This window comes from Hemiscyllium ocellatum, chromosome 28 (genome assembly GCF_020745735.1).
Source record: "Hemiscyllium ocellatum isolate sHemOce1 chromosome 28, sHemOce1.pat.X.cur, whole genome shotgun sequence".
Classification (NCBI taxonomy): Eukaryota; Metazoa; Chordata; class Chondrichthyes; order Orectolobiformes; family Hemiscylliidae; genus Hemiscyllium; species Hemiscyllium ocellatum.
In genome coordinates this window covers 27,074,099-27,094,036 of record NC_083428.1, presented here as the reverse complement: position 1 = coordinate 27,094,036, position 19,938 = coordinate 27,074,099, and the positions used below count along the sequence as shown (strand labels likewise).

Below are 19,938 nucleotides of genomic sequence, written 5' to 3'. Positions count from 1 at the left end.
ATTCTCTATTATACTGAATTGAGACAGAAATACAGGCATAAAAGCATTAAACAATATTGCTGCATTGTACAATTTCATTTTACCATTTATTCACAGATCTATGTCACATAGATTAATACATCAGGCAGTGTGTAAATGATTTAATAACAGCAAATAAACAGCTGGAAATAGGAGAAAATAAAAAAAATCTGGGGTATGTATCATGATGTAGGGTTCGTCTGAAACCTGTTGCTTCCAATGCATAAAGCTTGTGTACCTGCTGATTTCAATAATTATACTGTATAATCAGCATTAAGCTGCACATCAAAGCAGGGAATACAAAGAGATTGAGAGAGCGATGACAATATGCATGAGGTTGCCTATTCTTGTGAAAGATCAAAGCCACGAAATATTAACTCTGTTTCCTCTTGTAAAGTACTGCAAAGGTTTTTTGTATTTATTAACCTGTCAGGGTATGTTATGATGCAGCTTTGGGGCAGATGGGATTTGAACAGAGATCACTTGATCCCAAAATAGGGAAACTACCATAGCACCGTGCTAATTGCTACTTACAGCTAGCCTTCAGCTCTTACAAGGGAAGGTCGATCTTAATTGGAGCATGTGCAAGAAGTTGTTCTTAAAGTGATTTTTGAAGCAGGGGAGTTTTCAATTAGAGAAAATGGAAGAGAGTGGACTCCATGATTTTCTGAAGTCAAATTGAAAATTGGTACAGAGGGTGAATAGGAGGAGAGCTGCTATTTATCCACAGGCAATCAAAAGACTCTCCAGATAAACTTTATGAAACAGAAGGAGCAGAGCATTGTGGCAGTCAGTGACAAGAGTCCACAAGGACATGGAAACCAGTCTGCGAAAAGTTCACTTACTTGACATGAGTGGTCAAGGTCAGTAAATACATTTACAGATATACTGTAACCAGCCAATGCCCAGTGCAGTATACCCATCTGCAAGCAATCTCAACCCTGACTCATACTGAACATTCATAGATGCAGTTTCCCTTATACATTCAATATTGCAAGCCCAAATCCAACATTTCACAGTGTGTGAGCACCACTAGCTATTCAGGTATGACAGTCACATCTGAACCATACGGGACTACACTCAATGTCACACTTCTCTGTATCTTGCAGGAAAAGGTGTTACACTACAGGAGGCATCAGTCACTCACTGGCTGGGAACATGTAATAACAGAAGTCTTTCCTTCATGGAGAAGGTAGTACTCATTGGTAAAATGGCCACGTTGAAATTCAAGGTCAAACTATTGAAGATAGCAGTATTCTCACACATCTCCACTTCCTTAAACCTGGTCTTTGGATTTTCATGCTGCATCTGTAAGCATTCACCTTTGCCTTCTTCCCTCCTCTCCCCAACACTCTCCACATTCTCTCTCATCAAACACAAACTTGTGCCTTTCTCCATTCTGACACCCAAAAACTTAGTCATTTTCTGAAAAACAAATAGAAGGCAATGATATTAAAGAGGAACTATGACTTGGTTTCATATTTGCAGCCAGCAGTTCAGATATCTCTTCTTATGTTAGTGGATGGGATATAATGTCATTGGCTTTGCAACTTTTATGACAGTATAGAGAATTTAGAAAGTAGCATTGATGTAGCATTGAAACAACAATTACAAGTGGCTAACATCCACATTCCAAGGATAATGCAGGTATTAGCTCACCAAAGGTTCAAGTCATAGGCAGATTCCAGTGCAAATAATGCAGTTGAGGAGGTTGATGGAGCAGTATATGGTTGATTGGTATACGCAATGAAATGCGTGTATTTGGAAGCCTGTGAGAACGCATTGTAATTCTCAGCTAGCTTGGCAGAGGGCTTTGCACAAAGCTTGGAACCCATCTGGATCAGCACAGAAGTGGCACCTATCTCCACTTGTGTACTTGTGAACACAATCACAATGCAGTCTCTGATGGCTGATGTCTCATCTTCCACCATGCTGTAGTAGAAAATTAAACCGCTGTCATGAAAGGTCAACTCACTGCTATACAAGTTTAGACTGATGCCATTGTGGCTGTAGGATTCAATGTGGACAGAGCCTTGCAGGGGGTCAGCTCATGTAAAGCTTTGTGATATAGCAGTGTCTCTATGGAGCATGAATTTACTGTCCTCTCTCAGGAAGACAGCATTCATCCTCACAACACTGTCATTCTGCCTGGACCCATGCTGTTAGTTTGTGTCGTATAACAGCTGTGTCTTCCAGACTGAAGACTACTTGGACTCATCCTGCATGGTCATTCATAGTCTCCTTCACTGAAAGCAGCCAAAGGGTTGCACTAAATAGGAGCAAGAGATTGAGCAAAGGAGGCAATTATCAAAGAAAGACACAACGGTTGAAAGTTGACTTTTATGTCTGGTGTGACATACTTTCCTCTGCGCAGTTGGTTTGCACTGTTTATTTTAGCATTGTGGTCAAGTGACCAGTGTATTGAGCAATGATAGATGAAAGGTAAGGAGTAGATTAGTCAGTAAATGGGATATTGAGATGGTGATATTAGTATTAGAGTTGGATTTAAAGAAAGAAATGCAGGACAGTCAAGCTTTATATATTCAAATACCTAAATTAATATTGATAATAATTACTGCGATCTAGAACTTTAATGTGATTTAAACCATTCCAAAGGCAGAAAGGAAACTTTATAATTATGGAAACAATAGGACTGATTCATTAGGACTTATGGAAACATTAGGACTAAATCCAATCTGAATTTTTGCATCTCAAAACTTAATATATACTGTATGTCCTGTATTGTGAATATACTTTATGTCAGTGTGACTCTATTCTGCTGTTGCCCATTTTTCAAAGGAGGAATTGCTGCCCACAGTATAAGTTAATCCAATTTCAATTATTCCTGATATATCTTCTTACAAAGTTCAGAATGTCTCAGAATTTTGTTGATTATTCTACGGAAGTTGTGTCTTGCTATTTCTAATGGTGCTCCCTCAACTCAATATTTTCAGAGTAGTTGGCCTTCATCCATAGGTAATTCTTGGAGAAACAGGCTAGACACATCTGATGTATTCTAAACCTAACAATCTGAATGGGCCCCAATCCCTTTACAGTGGCCAAACATTAAATACCATACTGAAACGAATTGCAAAATACTACAGGCTTAAAATATAGCTGTAAGATTATTGACATCAATGGATTGGCACAGATAATTTAGCTTCATTAAAAAAGTAGAAATATCACCAGTATACAGGTTTGAAGTATGTGCAATCCTAATGTTTTAAAAAGGTCTGCAGCACACCAGTAGGACATTCTTTTCCTTAACATACAAAACATAAATAAACAAACGTAATGCATTTTCATTAGCAATGTGGATGTTCAATGAATTTGACCATCTCAGACCAGTCTGAATAGGACGGGGCCTCAAAATCCACCCAGTCCGTGAGGTCAATTCTGTAAATGTGTGGGACAAAAAAAAAGTAGAACCAAACATCTGGTCTACTACTTAGTTCTCAACGACGCAAACTGCCAAGTCTGGATCTGCTATTTTGAGTTGATTTATATGCATTCTTTGAAAAACAGCAAGATTAAATATAAATAAAGATTAGTTTTGAGAGATTAAATAGTTGTCAGTTGTGCAGCTCATTTTATCAGTCTTGAACTGACACTGCCTATGCATTCTAATATAATGTAATACATTTCGGAATGCCACAGAGAAACCTCTATCCCCTTGTATCCTTAGCAAACTGCAGCAGATTGCATCAGACTGTTCAGGAAAGTTTCTCAGAAAAGGTACACAGCTGTGTGCATGTTAAAAACTGTAGTACTTCCAGCAAATTAAAAAAGTTGATTATTGTTTAGCACGATTGAATTTGAATGGCACATTACTGCAAAATTATATGAATAGTTTTGGAATCTAAAGGAACATGCAATTTTGTGATAACCTGTTTTGTTACATTATTTGCAATTACATTTTGGAATGATACTACTCTTCCAACTGTTAGTTAAAGAAAACAATCTATAAAACTCAGATCTTGAGCAAGGTTAAAGAAAAGTCTCCCTTAAGGATAATGTGGAATCAACCACTTGAGAAGGAAACTGAATTGGAGTCAAGTGATGTCTTTTTAAAATGCTGAATGACACCAATTAGAAATGGGATTGAGGGCCTTGGTAAAATTTAACAGCTTTGTTTAATGTTATTTTCAGGTGATAATTTAGTGCTCTCCAGAGATCTAGATGATGTAGGAGAGAAGTCCTTGATAAAATAATGATTCAGGTGAAATGGCTTTTAATGGACAGAATGGCATTTCTGGTTCCAGTGTTTTCCATGTTTCCCAACAACAACTGTCTCAATTACCATAACACTGGCATTGATGACAAACTGAAAATGAACATGTTCAGCGTAAATGCTTCACTGTTTTACTTAATGTTTTGATTCATTCAGACTTAACAACCATGACATGCAACTTTATTTTTAATAACCTTTAAATTTTTGCCTCAGTAAAATCAAACATCATTAAAAATATTACCTTGTGAATTCATTGAGTGAATTGAGAGACTGTGGAACGCTGAAGGAGCCATCGTGAGGCATAAAATCCATGTTACAGTCCTCCAAACAACTTCCATAATTAAGTACACTAGAATCAGAGCAGCGAGTGTTGTGCCAAGCTAAATCACACAGTGCCAACATGTCTTCTCTCCAAACTCTATTTATGTTTGGATGCTATTCTCTACTTTCCCAGTTGCCATTTCTGAGCACAGCTAAGTTTGCTGAAAAGCTGTTGGCTTAATTCACTTAGTATACTGGTGAGGTGGTAACTTTTCCATACAATATGCAACATCAAAAGATCTTCACAGTGACGTAACTTCTGCAAGAAAGAAAATACATAAAAGTCTAATGATACTGGAATCCTCAAAAAAGGACTGAAAAGGAATCTCAAGAAGCTTATTTGTACTAGTCACACTGTTCATAATTGTACCGATTACAAATGTTTACTTCGCAAACAGTTTGCTTGGAGGCATCACAAGTCATATCCGATATAACTAGGCTATGTCAAAAACAAAATACTGTGGATGTTGGAAATCTGAAATAAAAACAGAAAATGCTGGAAATAGTCATCAGGTCAAGTGAAATATTGTCAAGTCATCAACTTACTCCACCAATGCTCCTTGACATTTCCTATAATTATTAGCAAGACTTAACTGTTCTGATGTACAATAGATTTCTTTTGAAGGCATGTAACTTATTTCTTTTCTTTTCCTCTCTTTTTCTAGGTACTCAATGAATTAAATTTTCAGCATAATCATGACTGTTAGTTTACAGTTAATATATGGTCTAAGGACAAAGTTTTGTTTCATCGAAATAAACCTTAATAATATGTTTATTAGCTTTTTGAAATAAACAGGGAAATGGTGAACATATTGTACAGTAAAATACAGGTCCAAAATTTTCAGTCTCTCGAGCATTGGTGTCCAAAGGTTCATGTTGGGACCCGGTTCATGTTGGGACCCTACAGAAGTCCTCAGAATTTCCCACTAAGTTTCATTTCCAATGGCCAATTCCCTTGCTCCCATGACACTCAGTAAATGCCTCCAAATCTATTCAGAGTATCTACTTAACTGGATAGCTACCCAAGAATTATTGGAAAGCAGAAAACCTAGGCCCAGATTTTCTTACCAGGATCAGAAATCCAAACTCTGACTCTGCTCAGACAAAAAAATTGAAACTTATTGTCCTTTGAATTTTTTTCTGAGACATTTTCTAATATAGCAAACCTCGAAAGGGGCAGTGCAGAGAATCTGTGCAGAAGCCATGCTCCATTTTTACAGCATGAGCAAACATATAGTGGTACGTCAAGACTTTAAATGACCCAAAGCTTCTTAGAAAAACTACAGAGAGAAGGTAAGAACATAAGGCGAGGTGTGTAAGGAAGTCAGTAGGCAACGTATGTGTATAAGGGGTAACGGACAGATACGACAGTAATTATTCAGTTCTGAAGAGTCATATTGAAACATTAACTCTCTTTCTCTCTCCACAGGTGCTGCCAGGCCTGCTAGGTTTCTCCAGCATTTTCTTTGCTTGGATAAGAAGGTAGGTTTGATAAGACAAGTGGGTATGGGGAGAGGATTGGTAAGTAGGAGGACTGGGTAGGAGATAGTTGGATAATGTGGCAGATTGGATTGGGTGGAGAGCCAGGACTGATTATCAGGTCGATTGAGAGGTATTTATTTGGAGGTGTCAGAACGGGAATTAGGTGGTGGCATCTCAAAAGGTGGTTTGGAGTTTCAGGAGGTATTCAAGTGTTATTGGGAGTCTGAGCATAGTTAAGTGGTGAAGCTAAGGAGATTGTTGGATGGTGTTGAGGGTGGAATCAGGAGTTCAGGCTAGGATTTTTCTGTTAATATTCCCTGAGTAACTATATAGAGGTTAGTAAATCTGAATTGTCTCAAGTCTCTGACTTTAACTCAGAGTCATAGACCTTCATAGAGGCTCCTGAGGCCCTGGAGAATTGCCCTTTGGAATTTCAATCTTCCCAGGCAGTTCTTGCAGTAGCCTTATGTTGGGACTTGAGGGGTCCCCAAGCATATCTTCTAGGTTATATCCAGTCTCCAACCATCCAGACCAGGTCACATGCAACTGACTCTTTAATCACTCACACTGAGCTCCCAATTTGCCCCCAAATAACCTCTTTGATCCTTGACTATGTCTATGACCCCACAAATGCTCCCTGATGACTTGACTATATCCCGCAACCAACTATCAACTCACCCTGCCCATCTGCCATTTCACTAGTCTTATCATCACACTAGTGATCTAGGAAAGTTACCACATTATCCTTTCACACACTTATCTTCTCATCCATTCACTAAAATCCAAACTGGACATAGAACATAGAACATAGAAAAGTACAGCGCAGTACAGGCCCTTTGACCCTCGATGTTGCGCCGACCAAAGCCTACCTAACCTACACTAGCCCAATAACCTCCATATGTCTATCCAATGCCCGCTTGAATGACCATAAAGAGGGAGAGTCCACCACTGACACTGACAGGGCATTCCATGAACTCACAACCCGCTGAGTAAAGAATCTACCCCTAACATCTGTCCTATACCAACCTCCCCTTAATTTAAAGCTGTGTCCCCTAGTAACAGCTGACTCCATACGCGGAAAAAGGTTCTCACTATCAACCCTATCTAAACCCCTGATCATCTTGTACACCTCTATCAAATCTCCCCTAAACCTTCTTTTCTCCAATGAGAACAGCCCCTAACATAGACCTTTAAACACAGATAGTGCCACAAAAGAGGATGTGTGTTCTCTTCCTTCTGATTCCATTCTATTTCAACAGAGATACTGAGGAACATTGCAGACTACTTTTCTGGAAAAATTGGACTCAGTGGGTCCCAGAAAAATGTAGAGCAGTGTCATGTGAAGAAAATGTTCACACAGAGCTGGACTATAATTTTCAAGACCTAGGTCATAGTTCTTTTATATTTTATTGAACAATAAGAAGACCCACACTAAAATACTTTATACGTTTCCCCCATACCGAGTACATAGTGTACAACAGTTAGAAAACTTGAGCCAAAAATACAAATGCTCAAAAGTACTCAACAGATCTGGCTGCACCTGTAGACAGAGAAACAGAGTGAATGTTGAATCAAATGTGACTCTTCTTCAGAATATATTCCAGCATGTCCTGTTTTCATTTCAACATCTGCAATCCTTTGAGCAAAATAGAAGAGTACTTATTTCCATTTTTGTAGATTTATAGATCTAACTCTACTGGGCACCACGTTGCCAAATCTTAAAACCAATGCATGCTCTTCTGCAGTCTTTTACATTCTTTCTTAGTGTTTGCTATGCCCCAGTTTGGTAGAATTCACTTAGTTTGAATATTTCTCCATCAATTCCTAGATATCTAGGCAATTAAGTGAAGAATTCAAAACAAATCTCCACACAAACAATACCTACACACTCTTCCGATCCAAAAGCCTATGGGTCTTGTCTTTCTCCTTTCTAACCATTCTCTCGCCACAGGATCACTTTCATTCTTTGTGTGATGTTGTATATCCCTCAAGTCACTTTGATGGCAAGTGATAAAGTACTTTATTGGAAGTCAATTGAAACAGCAATCAGTCCTTTATCTATTATCTTTTATCCATCTTCTCACTTATTTCACCTAGTAGATTATTATCTTGGGTAATTCATTACTCCAAACACTTAATAATATTAATTCCCCCCCCCCCACCATCTCTAATAACGTAAAACATTTACACACCGGTGGTGGTGTTATTTGAAGAATGGTATAACACTTGTATATTATAAATTTTCCTTTTCACAGACTCTTCTTTCTCTTTGCAACAGGACCCACCATGGTTCAGTGATTCTACTTTTAGATATTACTTTAGCATGGACAAGTCAGACTTAATACAGGGAGAAGGATGAAAAGCTAGAAAGGCATTGGAGCAGTCAAGCATGGAAGTAACAAAAGCATTTAAAACCTTTTAGCAGCAGGGACTGAGGTAATCTTGATAAGATGGAAATAAGAACTCTTACTGATGGGAAGAATGAGAGATTTAAATCTCAGGAACAAATAAAATTTGCTGCAAGTGCTCAGCAGTCTGGTGGCATCTGTGAAGAGAAATCAAATTTAACGTTTCGGTCTAGTGACCCTTCCTCAGAACTGATGGTACTTAGGAACATGGTGGTTTGTACGCAGAAGATACAGTCAGGAGAGGCAGTAAAGAGTAAACCACAGGTCGGGAAAGAGCCCAAAGAGGCAGAAGGAGTGGATAACGATCTGGCTCGGAGGGTGAATAACTGATAATGGAGACTGTTAGTGGTTAACAATATGCAGTGTGTAATGGCAGACTCTGTGATAATAAGGCCTGGTGTGTGTGGTAGGGGGCTAGGACATGGGGGAAATCAAGCCCTAAAATTATTGAACTGAATATTGAGTCTGGAGGGCTGCAGGGTCCCCAAGTGGCAAATGAGGTGTTCTTCTTCCAGCTTGCGCTGAACTTTGTTGGAGCACTGCAGCAAGCCTGAGATAGAGATGCTGGCCACGGAACAGGGTGGTGTGTTAAAGTGGCAGGCAAGCAGAAGCTCAGGTTCTTTTATGTGGGCAGAACATAGATATTCTGCAAAGCGGTCACTCAGTCTACACCTTGCTTCCCCAACATATAGGAGACCACATTGTGAACAATGAATGCAGTGGACTAGTTTGTGAGGAATGCTGGTAAATTGTTGCTTCACCTGAACGATGTGTTTGGGTTCTTGGATACTGAGGATGGAGGAAGTAAATGAGCAAATGTTACACCTTTGGCAGTTGCAGGGGAAGGTGCCATGGAGCTATGAGGGGGTGTTGGGAATGAAGGAAAAGTTGACCAGGGTATCCCAGAGGAAACAGTCCCTGTGAAAAGTGGACAAGGGAGGGGAATATGTGTCAGATGATGGCATCACATTGGAGGGGCAGAAATGGCGGCTGATAATCTTCTACATGTGGATGCCGGTGGCATTGTAGGTAAGGCCAAAGAAGATCCTATCGCTGTTGCTTGAGAAAACAGACGGGGTGAGGGCGAAAATACAGGAGATGGGGCGGACCTGGTGGAGGGCCCTGTCGACAATGGTGCTGGAGAATCCTCGACTGAAGAATAAGGTGGACATTTTTCGGAGGCTCCCTTTAAAGCCTAGGTATTGACTAACATCCTGAGATTGCAAACTGTCTGATTTCAACTTTAAAGAACAGTTAGAGGCTGGTATAGGAGTTTTAGTGGAGACCAACAACAATGGTCTCAGTCTTCAGTATTGAGCTCCAGGAAGCTGTGGCTATTCCAGGATTTGATGTCAGACAAAAACAGCTTGGCAGCAAATACATAACTGAGGGGAGCATGACAAATGTCAAAGAATTATTACAACTATAACACACAATGTTTAAGTAAAGTAATTCACTAAAATTCATTCAAGAAGCCACATCTTGGGTACGTTGGTAACAGCTATATTTGAGAAAAATATTAGGGAATTAGCCAATAATTTGAACTTGAAAACTTGAGCTTTTGAGGCACTGATGCTTGCAAATCTTAAGAGAGCAGATGCTCTGGCTATAGATTCTGTAAAGCTCATGAGCAGAGTTGTAAATGTGGAATTATAATGGTCCTTTAATCAGCTCTAATAGATGTGTCTGGGAGCATGCGAATGTGGACCTGCTAAGTTTTGAAATAAGTCCAAATCTGTGGTAATGAATTGTTAGCTATCCAATGATTTGTACTACATATTAACTCACTGAGGGGCCAACTGAAGCTGAACATTTGTATGCATATTACAGAAGAAGAAATAAGTGCAATTTGAAAACTAAAATGACCTTTGGGAACTCTCACAGCCCAATTATGTACTTTGCCAGGGATTTCACTAAGTCATAGCACTAACATCCTGCTTTCTGGTTTTTCAACCAGGAAGAGTGGGCTGGGGGCATCATGGATCTGACAAAGAACAGACTTATAATCAAATGAATCCTGGCATGGGTTGGAATAACTTGTCTGCTTGTAAATTTTTCAGTCAACAACCATCCTCTCAGTGGAATCTAAGGGGTTGCTGTCTCTCCATTCAGTTGATGCAGACGGAAGTGAGTCAGGAAATTAGGAGCTGAAGGATGTTCTCTCCAAACTGGGGACTGTATGCTAAGAGAATCCAGGAACTCAGGATGGAAGGAAAGGAGAGTGCCATAAAACTTTTATGTATCTAGTCCCATACTCTGACTTTCCCTGCAATCTCCTGCTGAATCCTCTCCAGCTGAATACATCTTGCAGCTGCATTTATTCCTCTCTCCAGGATCCTGAAATCCCCTTCTGAACACAATTTTCACACTCACCCTCATCTTATTGTATTCTCACATCTGTAAGGCAAGAGTTCTGAAAGAGTAAATGTTGAGTTTTATTAGTTCTACTCAATTTTAAGATGTTACAGGGTCTTTTGGTAGAATCAAAGGTTTCTACACTAATCTTCATTGGGAGCAGATGTATCTGTAGAGATCTCAAGATCTCTTGCTAATTATGCCTGGCTAGTAATGTAAATCATATCTACCTGAGACAAATGTCTCATTTGTTTAGATTCATCGATGGTCTATTCTTTACAACGATAATTAGACAGGCTCTGGACAAAATATTGTCAAAGAAGAATTGGAGGGGCCTAATTACCTCAACAACCCTTACCTTGTGTCACATATTAGTCGAGATGGACGATACGACAAAGTGCCAGCATTGCAACATGATAGGCAACAGTGGAGATTTAAACTCCACGCAGAGATCCCACCATGAGTAAAATCCAGAGCAAGAAAGATTTTTTTGAAGGCAAGGTAATTTACCACTTTAAGAGCATTATTGCTTTAAGAAGACAATCAGCAGCAGAAATATAATTACTGACAGAGAGGGAGAGAGAGAAAACAGCAGTTATGGAAGCAGCAACAGCACAAACTTAGCACTCCAAAGATAAACCTTCACTGAGATGCTGTTAAGAAGGTCAAGAAGAAAGAATATTGGCTTAGAAAAGAGAAAAAGAGAAAAAGCTCACCACATTTTAAACATACAGTAAACACTAGCTCAGAAATAAGAAATGAATCTGGGAGTAAAATTAAATCTTCTCACTTGGAGCATCACCATGACTGAGCATTATCTCCATGAGGCATAACTGCAAAGGACAGTAAAAAGGTAAGAGAAGTAATTTGGACTACAGAATTGGGAAGCCTTACTTAACAAATGAGTTCTTAAAGAAGTGAATAAGCTTAAGTACAAATTCAAAGCAATCTTGTAAGAGAACCTCTCAAAGGAAGAAAATATAGAAAATAACTAAAGCTTTAAAACAATTGGAGTTGCCACGTTGAAGACAAATGGAATGGGACATAATAATAATTCCTCAAGGAATCAAGGAGAAAAATGGACTATATGTGATACAGAATTGGCTTCCAGGTGGAGACAGTTCTTAAGATACAGATTTACTTCAAACTGAAACACTAAAGCTGAAGCAGGACAAGTCAATCTACTGCTGTATTCCATCATTCAATACTTAAACAACAACTTGATAGGAAGGTTTATAAAAGCCACAGCTGAGGAACCTCATTTAAAAAATGATTTCTGGAAGAAAATGCTTAGTGTTTTAAACTGGAAAAAGTACAATAATTTCTATTTCTTCCCCAGGACCAGGAGCACCCAACACCTTGGCTACAGAATATGAAAATCCAGAAAACAGTGGAAAATCCAGTATGCAGTACAAAGAAACAGTATTGCAAAGAAATAGAATGTTGAATATTTAAAAACAGTTAATCATTACAAAACAGCCGGTAATACAATTTAAAGCTGTATTGAATAATTTAGTACAGCAGAACAGCAATACAGGTTTTGAAAGGACTGGCAAATAAATCAAACACTGCAGAGTTGAGCAAGCCCCACCATAATTAAACATAAAACAGTATTGATGAATACAAGAATATTACCAATAACAGCAGATTATAAAGAGTTTTGAAATGATACAAATTTAACATGGTTTCATAGCAAAAAGAATTAATAAGCACATTGAAAAGAAATAGAAAAGGACATAATAACAAGTCCTCAAGAAATCAAGGTCCAAGATAGACTATACATGGTGCAAGATTAGACTTCTTAGTGAAGCCAGTTCTTAAGACATAGATTTGCTTCAGACCTTAACACTAAAGTTGAAGCAGGACAAGTCAACATACTACTGTTTTCAATTGATTCTACTTTAAATGATGTTATTAGTTACAAACATATTTAACAGAGCACAGATATGTTTAATGACGTTCTAAATGTCTCTCAGAATAATTTCAATCTGAGAACAAATAGAATTCTTGAACGAGTAAGATTTAACAGAAGAATTCGCATGAACATCTAATTCATGACTTTTCCGATTAGTGAAAAATTGTGCCTATGAAATATTGAAATCAGAATTTGTAAGAGACAGAATTGCTAGTGGTTTTGTTGATGAAAAGTCAGATTTATTACAGTTCAGAGAAAACCTCAAGCTGCAGAAAGCAATCAAGATTGTGCTGGAAACAGAAACCAGAAAGACACCGACACATCCTGAGAGGAGAAAATCTCTATTACCTCAGAACATAAATGGAGTCTCCTTAGTTTTTAAAAGTATGTACACCCTCAAGAGAAAAACCCAAAGTAAACCAAATACCATGTGCTAAGGACAGTGTCAGTGCTGTGGACCAACAAAGCCTTACAGGCACAGACAGTGTCCTGCCGTAACAAAGGACTGTTACCTTTGTAAAACTGTGGGTTACTTCCAGAAGATATGCAAGTGCAAGACGTAGCTAGAATTTATTGCCCTCTGGAAGGTAATGGGAAATGCTGAGAAAGTCAAGAAAATACTTTAAGAATGAAAAAGAAGGAACCTCGGCATCAAGAAAAAAGAAAAATGACTAATTTTTCTCAAGTTTTAAATGCTGACTTCAGAATCTCGCTATTGGAGAGTAACTATCTTTTTCCATGCATTGGTATTTCATTAAACCCTCAACTTACTGCATTTCTATATCACCCAATTCCCCTCACCTTCCCTGAGAAACCAGACAGTGCAAATTCTCAGACTTGTGAATCAGAGTGGGTACCCGGTAGTTGCAGCTTGCCCCAGTGTTCATCCAACTCTGTATTCACCACAATGTCCTTGCATGCTCTGTGGACACAATCTTACCCGACCTTTCATCCATGCAAGGCAGCATGCCCAAACTGCTAGACCCTACATGCTTGCTCCCAGCCAAACTCAAATACAATTTCAGCCTTTCAGACTTTAATTTGGAGCTCAGGAACATCTAGGACTTCCATGCCTCTGCCACATCACTGAGCACATAGATACATACACATGTCTCACTCAGCTAAGCAATGCAGCTAATGATTCTTAGCTTGACTTCTTTTCAACACTAAGTCAGTGAATGACTTGGAGGACGGTCATCTCCATGGGTTGCTTTGTACTGTAGCACAGAGGAAGAAACAGGCAGCCTCTGACCATGGGTAGCACTGAACATGTGGACATGATGCTGAATGGCACTGTGCCTGATCAATGTCACATATACACTGCAGGATACAACAGTTTATGCAGCAAACACATTGCTTGTGATTCAAGCAAATGGGTATTTGTTAAAGTATAATGGAAGCAGTACTTAGTGGGTTCAGGAGTAACTATTGGTATTGCTGCAGTAGGTCAGTGGAAGTGTCCTATTCCAGTCCAAAGAATTAGCTACAGTCACTCAGGCACTCAATCCTACCAGAGTCTAGGCATCCGTGTTCTTGCAATTCTGGCACTTCAGCCACATCAGTCCTCTAAGTCAAGAGCTACCAGACTGGGATTAAGGTCGATCCGTTGGGGTGCCGTGGAGAAATCAGTCTGGAGGCTGGGCCATTTTATTCCCCAAAATATGTTGTAGGAAGGGACAGGGTATGCTGAAAGTGGATGGAAGAGCAGTTACCGGTGATTTAGGAGGGGGTACCTGATGACATTTCCCCTAAGGTGAACGCACTGCACAGCAAGACTAGTAGTTTGAATGGATGAGGTTGGCGAGAGCCATGAGCGACTAGGATGATGCAACAGTGAGAGTTGTAGTATGAGCCTTGTTCAGCTGAGTTTGCGGTGGCAGAGTTACAGTGAGTGGTAACCTTAAGCATATGAGAGAGGAGAGAGAAAATGGTGGTACCTACCCTTCCAGGATACAGAATGTTATTAACATTCTTCCTGCACTACTGTTTGTTTTAATCTGGGTTACAGCGCTGAGCTGGGCTGCTATGTGGGTCAAGGTTGGTTTGATCTGGACTCCTTTGGAAATCTGCTGGCAAAAGAACTGGCGTCCTCTGCACCACCCTGGCCATTAGCACATGCAGGCCCCCATCCACAAAGTAGGGAGTGAATTTTGACAAGTCATTGGTGATAAAGGTTGAGCACCTCAGTGTGAGGGTCAGTCCCTGACTTGCAGTGTCTGAAGTCAAATATGATTAGGCTTCAAATATAGTGGCAGCAGTGTGAATGTTGGAAGTTCCAGCAGGAGCGAACAATTCCACCTCTCGGGGCTGCCTGATTCCATGAGTTTGGTGCCAAAGAGTTGAGATGAGTGGAAGATTACAGGGAAAAGTTGTTGGGAGCCTTGGTAGATTGGGCACCATGAATAACACTCCATAAAACTAACTGAAAATGGGAAAATTCAGCCCATTGTTTCAGAGCAACAGAGAAAGAAATGGACTAACAGCAAGTTCTACAACGAATAGTATTGTTCATAAAAAAAATCTAAACAAAAGAAGATCCTCCAATGGAGAAATGATCCATGGATCAGGGCAAAGTCAAGGATCCACAACCAAAAGATTTATTCTTCCAAGTCTGAGTACAGTGCATTCTGGAAACAATTGTGAAAACTCCAGACCACTTGCATTTGAGAAGTCAGAACTTTGAGGGGTAGTAGTAAAGATAATGAAAGAAAAGGGAGGAATGATTTTTCCGTTGTGAGCCGATGCCACTTTTGGGGATACAACTCCACACAAACCCAAGCCTTCTTCCCCCCCCGCCTTTAAAAATGAACCTGGTAAGCAATTGTAAGTGGTGGTAGTTAATATTGGGCTCAGTGGTTCACACCAAACATTATGTGCAAGCTGTTGAAGTAGATGGATTATATTTATGTAGTGTTTCCCTTTCTGTTCACAGTGAAGGATAATGGTCAGATTAATACCCAGATTTAAGTTGTCACTCTCACGTGTGATGCTGAGAATAATGAATCAACATTGTTGTCTAGCACCGACAAAGTGCTATGCCCGGCTCGGATATGTGCAGTAAAGGCACAATGGCAGCATCTCTTACAAATGTTTTAGCTGCAGGGTTAATAAACATAAAGATAAAATTCCAGTTAGTTTCATCTGTTTGGAGAATATTTATGGGCAACTATGAAGTTAAGTTCCTGACACCTAACACATTACCACCACACTAAGATCACACATGTTTGTGGAGCTCAGCAAGGGATGTCTTCCTGCAGTGATCATGTACCTTGGACCATTGAGGTTGCTAACTTATGTCAGCAGTAGTTTGGTTTCAACAGGTAGCACTTGTCCTGAGCTTACAATGACTGTACATAGAAAAGCAAATCACTGACATGTATTTCAAGATGAGTTTGAGATACAATACTTTGTCAGTTAACTCTTAATATGACTACTGTAATTTAGGCTTCATTTTGTACAAAGTACATAAGTAAACAAAACAATAACAGTACACAAGAGAAGCATGTTAAATATATGGATCTTATTGCTACATTATGAAATAAATCTAATGCAACTATGATTCTTCCATTCTGTATTAGGCAAAGATGATGCTAGCATCATGCTGTGATGGTTCCTGAAAACCCTGTCACCTTAGCATTAAGTTCATTGGCACTCTGATATCAATTGCTGACAAAGTAGTACGTTTCAGACATGTGGAGCAGGCTCGAGGGGCTGAATTAGCTACTCTAGCACTTAGTTCTTATATTTGCTTTTGCAAAACTGACCGTTAGCCTCATGCCCTGCTATCTGACCCTGTTATGCTAATCTTCTGTTTAGTGCAATACCTGGTGCAAGTCTTATATCTTTGCTTTCCTAGGTCACTGCCTCCTTCCATTCCACTTGATGTAACTACAAAGGCCACTATATTCATGGCTTCTGCCAAAAAGAAACCTTCTATGTGCTGGTCACTTATGTTACTGCTGTGCCAATGCTGGAAAGTATATTCCCTTGCTGAATTCATTAATTACAGCTCTGATGTGGCATTTCTTTTTGATTTGGCTGCAGTTTACAAAACACTGTTTGAATTCATAATTTATTCATCCCATGGACAAAGATCAGCTCTGCCTCTCACTTTTGTTCGTTAGTACATTTTGGGGGATTTAGGAAATCCCAGAGCAGCACCAAACTCGAAGTAATTCATTAGCTTTTTTTCCAACTTTATATGCCATATTACTCATGTCTTCTTTTTATGAAATTAATAAATTATAGCTCATGATATCTTAAACTGAAGTTAGTTGCTTCTGGGGAAAGCTAATTAGCTTACATTCATGGGAGATGAGAATTTTGCATAGACATAAAATCATTTTTTCATATAGATAAAATTCATAGAAATTAAGGATTTCACAATTAAAATTAAGCTATGTGCTGTATATATTCTGAAACACACTTCATTGCAGATTATGTTAAAAACTGCAATTGTGAAGGAGCGCTCAATCTTAGTTGCTAAGTATGCAGTTAAAAGGTTGATCTTTATGGTGGTAATGATCTGAGCATAAATTAAAAGAGTATTTTAATTTGGCCCAAGTTAACTGAATATCTTTTTCTTGAGTGAAATTGTGGATGTACTGTAATGTATGTAGCCTTGGCTGCATTCGAAGACTGACACCTTGAATAACCTTTTGTTATGAGCATTTTGCCACAAAGTCAGAAGCATAGACCCCCCTAGACATCTCCTTTCCAGAACTGCTGGTAACTGTTACAGGCAGTCAGAGATGAACTTGCCATTACTTATGTATCTCATCTCCACAAAAAAACAAGCTTTAGAAAAACCTAGTCAAGCACATTTCTGAATTATATTTAGAAATCATGTTTATATAACTAAAAAGCAAAAGCAGACACTAAAGAGACCTGAAGAAAAATTATCATAATGGTAAATAACTTGGAACAACACATTTACAGACAAAACTGTGTTAAGTCCCAGCTGGTGGCTGGCAGCCAGCTGTATCTGAAGGTAATGGGGAGCAGATGGAGAAATAATTTGTCTGAAAAGGCAAGTTCCAAGAGGCCTCCTAGAAAATGAAGTGGAAATTGAGCAATTTCTTTTTAGTATTTTTATAAAGATGTGTAGTGATTCTTACATATAATAATTTGCTTTAATAGTTACTGTAGAAAGCATACCTAAACATAATGCTGCAAAACTCAACTAAAGATATTTAGTTATGGAACCTGTACTTTAAAAAAATGTTCTTTTTTCTTATGCAATTTTACATTTAATAGAACTATATGTATATCTAGAAGTATTAGATGGAGAAAATATTATATACCTGAAACATTGCTGTTTTATACAATTAGGTACATCCAATAATCACATCAATGTTTGCTTAAACTTTCAGACTGAGATTTGTAAATCTTTATTTTCAATCTACACTGAAGAATTATCTTCCAGGTCTCGAGTTAAATTGTATGAATAGCTCCTTAGGAATATTTCGGTAGTAGTTTCATGCTATAATATATAAAAGTTAAAAAAAAACTCTTCGACCTATTCCCAGACAGGAGTATGAAGCGCTTGGCACAAGTTAAACGTGACCCAGACTAGATGGCTTTCTGCCACTGAAGTACTTGCCGGTTCCCTGAACGCATTTGCAGAATTACAAAAAAAAGTGAATACTGGTCTATTTAGTTTTTTTTTTGCTTTTTTTTCAACGAGCTCCGATTGACTTTGAGAATTCATGAAAAGAACTATTGTAGCACAATGCTGGCCCTAACCTAATAGGTACAAACAGTAGGAACAGGCAGATGTGCTGCAAAGCTCCATTCTTAAAAGCCACCTGAACTCCAACTTTGGAAGTGAAGAGTATTAATTCTCTATTCATCTGACAGCATCGAAGGCTAGTTTGAAAAACAGACACAGTTCAGTAAGTGTCACGACGCCGACGTTCAGAGAAATAGCAAGTTACCTTTCTGCAAACTGCAGTTATGAACTGACCCTATAATATTCTGACATGAATAAATGTTAAGAGATTTAACTGGATAGCACGACACACTCCACCTTTTTGGCGTCTCTTGTTTCTTCCAGTCCAAGTATTTGTTTGAAGCTTCTCTTCAGGTTTGTCAAGTTTCTGAGGTTTGAACTGCTCCACCGCTAGCTCACACACTGACGATTTTCAGAGACTCACTCTCCATGGAACACGCCAGTTGAAGCAGTGAGCAGCGATGGAGGGGTCCGCCTAGTGTGGAAGTCTTTCGTTCACATCCTTAATCCCTGACAACTTCTTTAAATAAACTATATTTAACGTCATGACGTCATGAGACCAACATTAGAAAAAAAACTTCACTTTTTACCCCATTTGTAGGTGACTCACCCACTTGGTAATATCTTACCAATTACTTCAACGTTATTTTTACCCCGCACCCTTTCACTGGCAAGAGCAGGTTTCAGGGAATCTCAGCGTGTTCCTGTACAAACAATGAGGAAATTTGAGCGAGTGCTGTCATTGTAGGAGCGGTGGCTAGGGTCCCTTGTGGTAGTCACCTTACCCCAGAGCCAGGAGGTCTGGGTTCAAGCCTGCTCTACACATGTGGAATATCATCTCTGAACAGCTCGATTAGGTGAAAATACAGATGTGGCGACCCATAGGCACGCATCAGGATTCCCGAAAGTACAACACAGATCATGGTCCGATAATCCTTGGTTAAAGAACGGTTGCCAGTACGCTTTTGTGTCCTCCTGGGATTTTTCACGTGCATGTAAAGCTGCAAATAGAATCGATTCATAATGGAAGTCTGCAATAATAATGATAATATGTCAGGAGTTTCCTGAAGATCATACGTTTGATGTGTATTCTGAATTAAGAAAGAGTATATACTTCTGGGTTTACTTATTTTGTCCTGCAGTTTTGCAGTGAACAATTCTTCACAAGTCCTTTATAAAGAACCCCCGATTAATCCTGCTCCATTAAAATCATTCAATGTTTGCCATTGAAATTACAATGTTAACATCTCCGGTTCTTTGCTATTTTACTGTAATGCCTACAGGTGGAGGTCTGATAAAACTGCTAATATTAATCTGATCAATGACTCTGTAAAAGCGCCACTATCTCCGTTTAATTTCCCTATGCTTCCTCTGCCAGTTCTCAATAACTGAAGTTGCTAATCTGCAAAGCAAAATGTCAAACAAAATCAGAAATTCTCAGCTTTCACTTTAACATGAATTCAGTGTATAGCTTGGA

At 39.0% G+C, this 19,938-nt stretch overlaps 1 protein-coding gene across 1 annotated transcript in view; it reads right to left on the bottom strand.

Moving 5' to 3' along the window:
* The window catches only part of LOC132828835 (A disintegrin and metalloproteinase with thrombospondin motifs 6-like), a 160,290-nt gene extending 141,325 nt beyond the window's left edge, over positions 1-18,965 (bottom strand). Inside the window, exons 1-2 of the mRNA XM_060845994.1 lie at positions 18,759-18,965; positions 4,491-4,829 (exon numbers count right to left, since the gene is read on the bottom strand). Of these exons, the coding sequence (XP_060701977.1) occupies positions 4,491-4,587 (97 nt within the window). The 5' untranslated portion in view covers positions 4,588-4,829; positions 18,759-18,965. The remainder of the gene's footprint in view (positions 1-4,490; positions 4,830-18,758) is intronic.
* Positions 18,966-19,938: the final 973 nt, after the last annotated feature.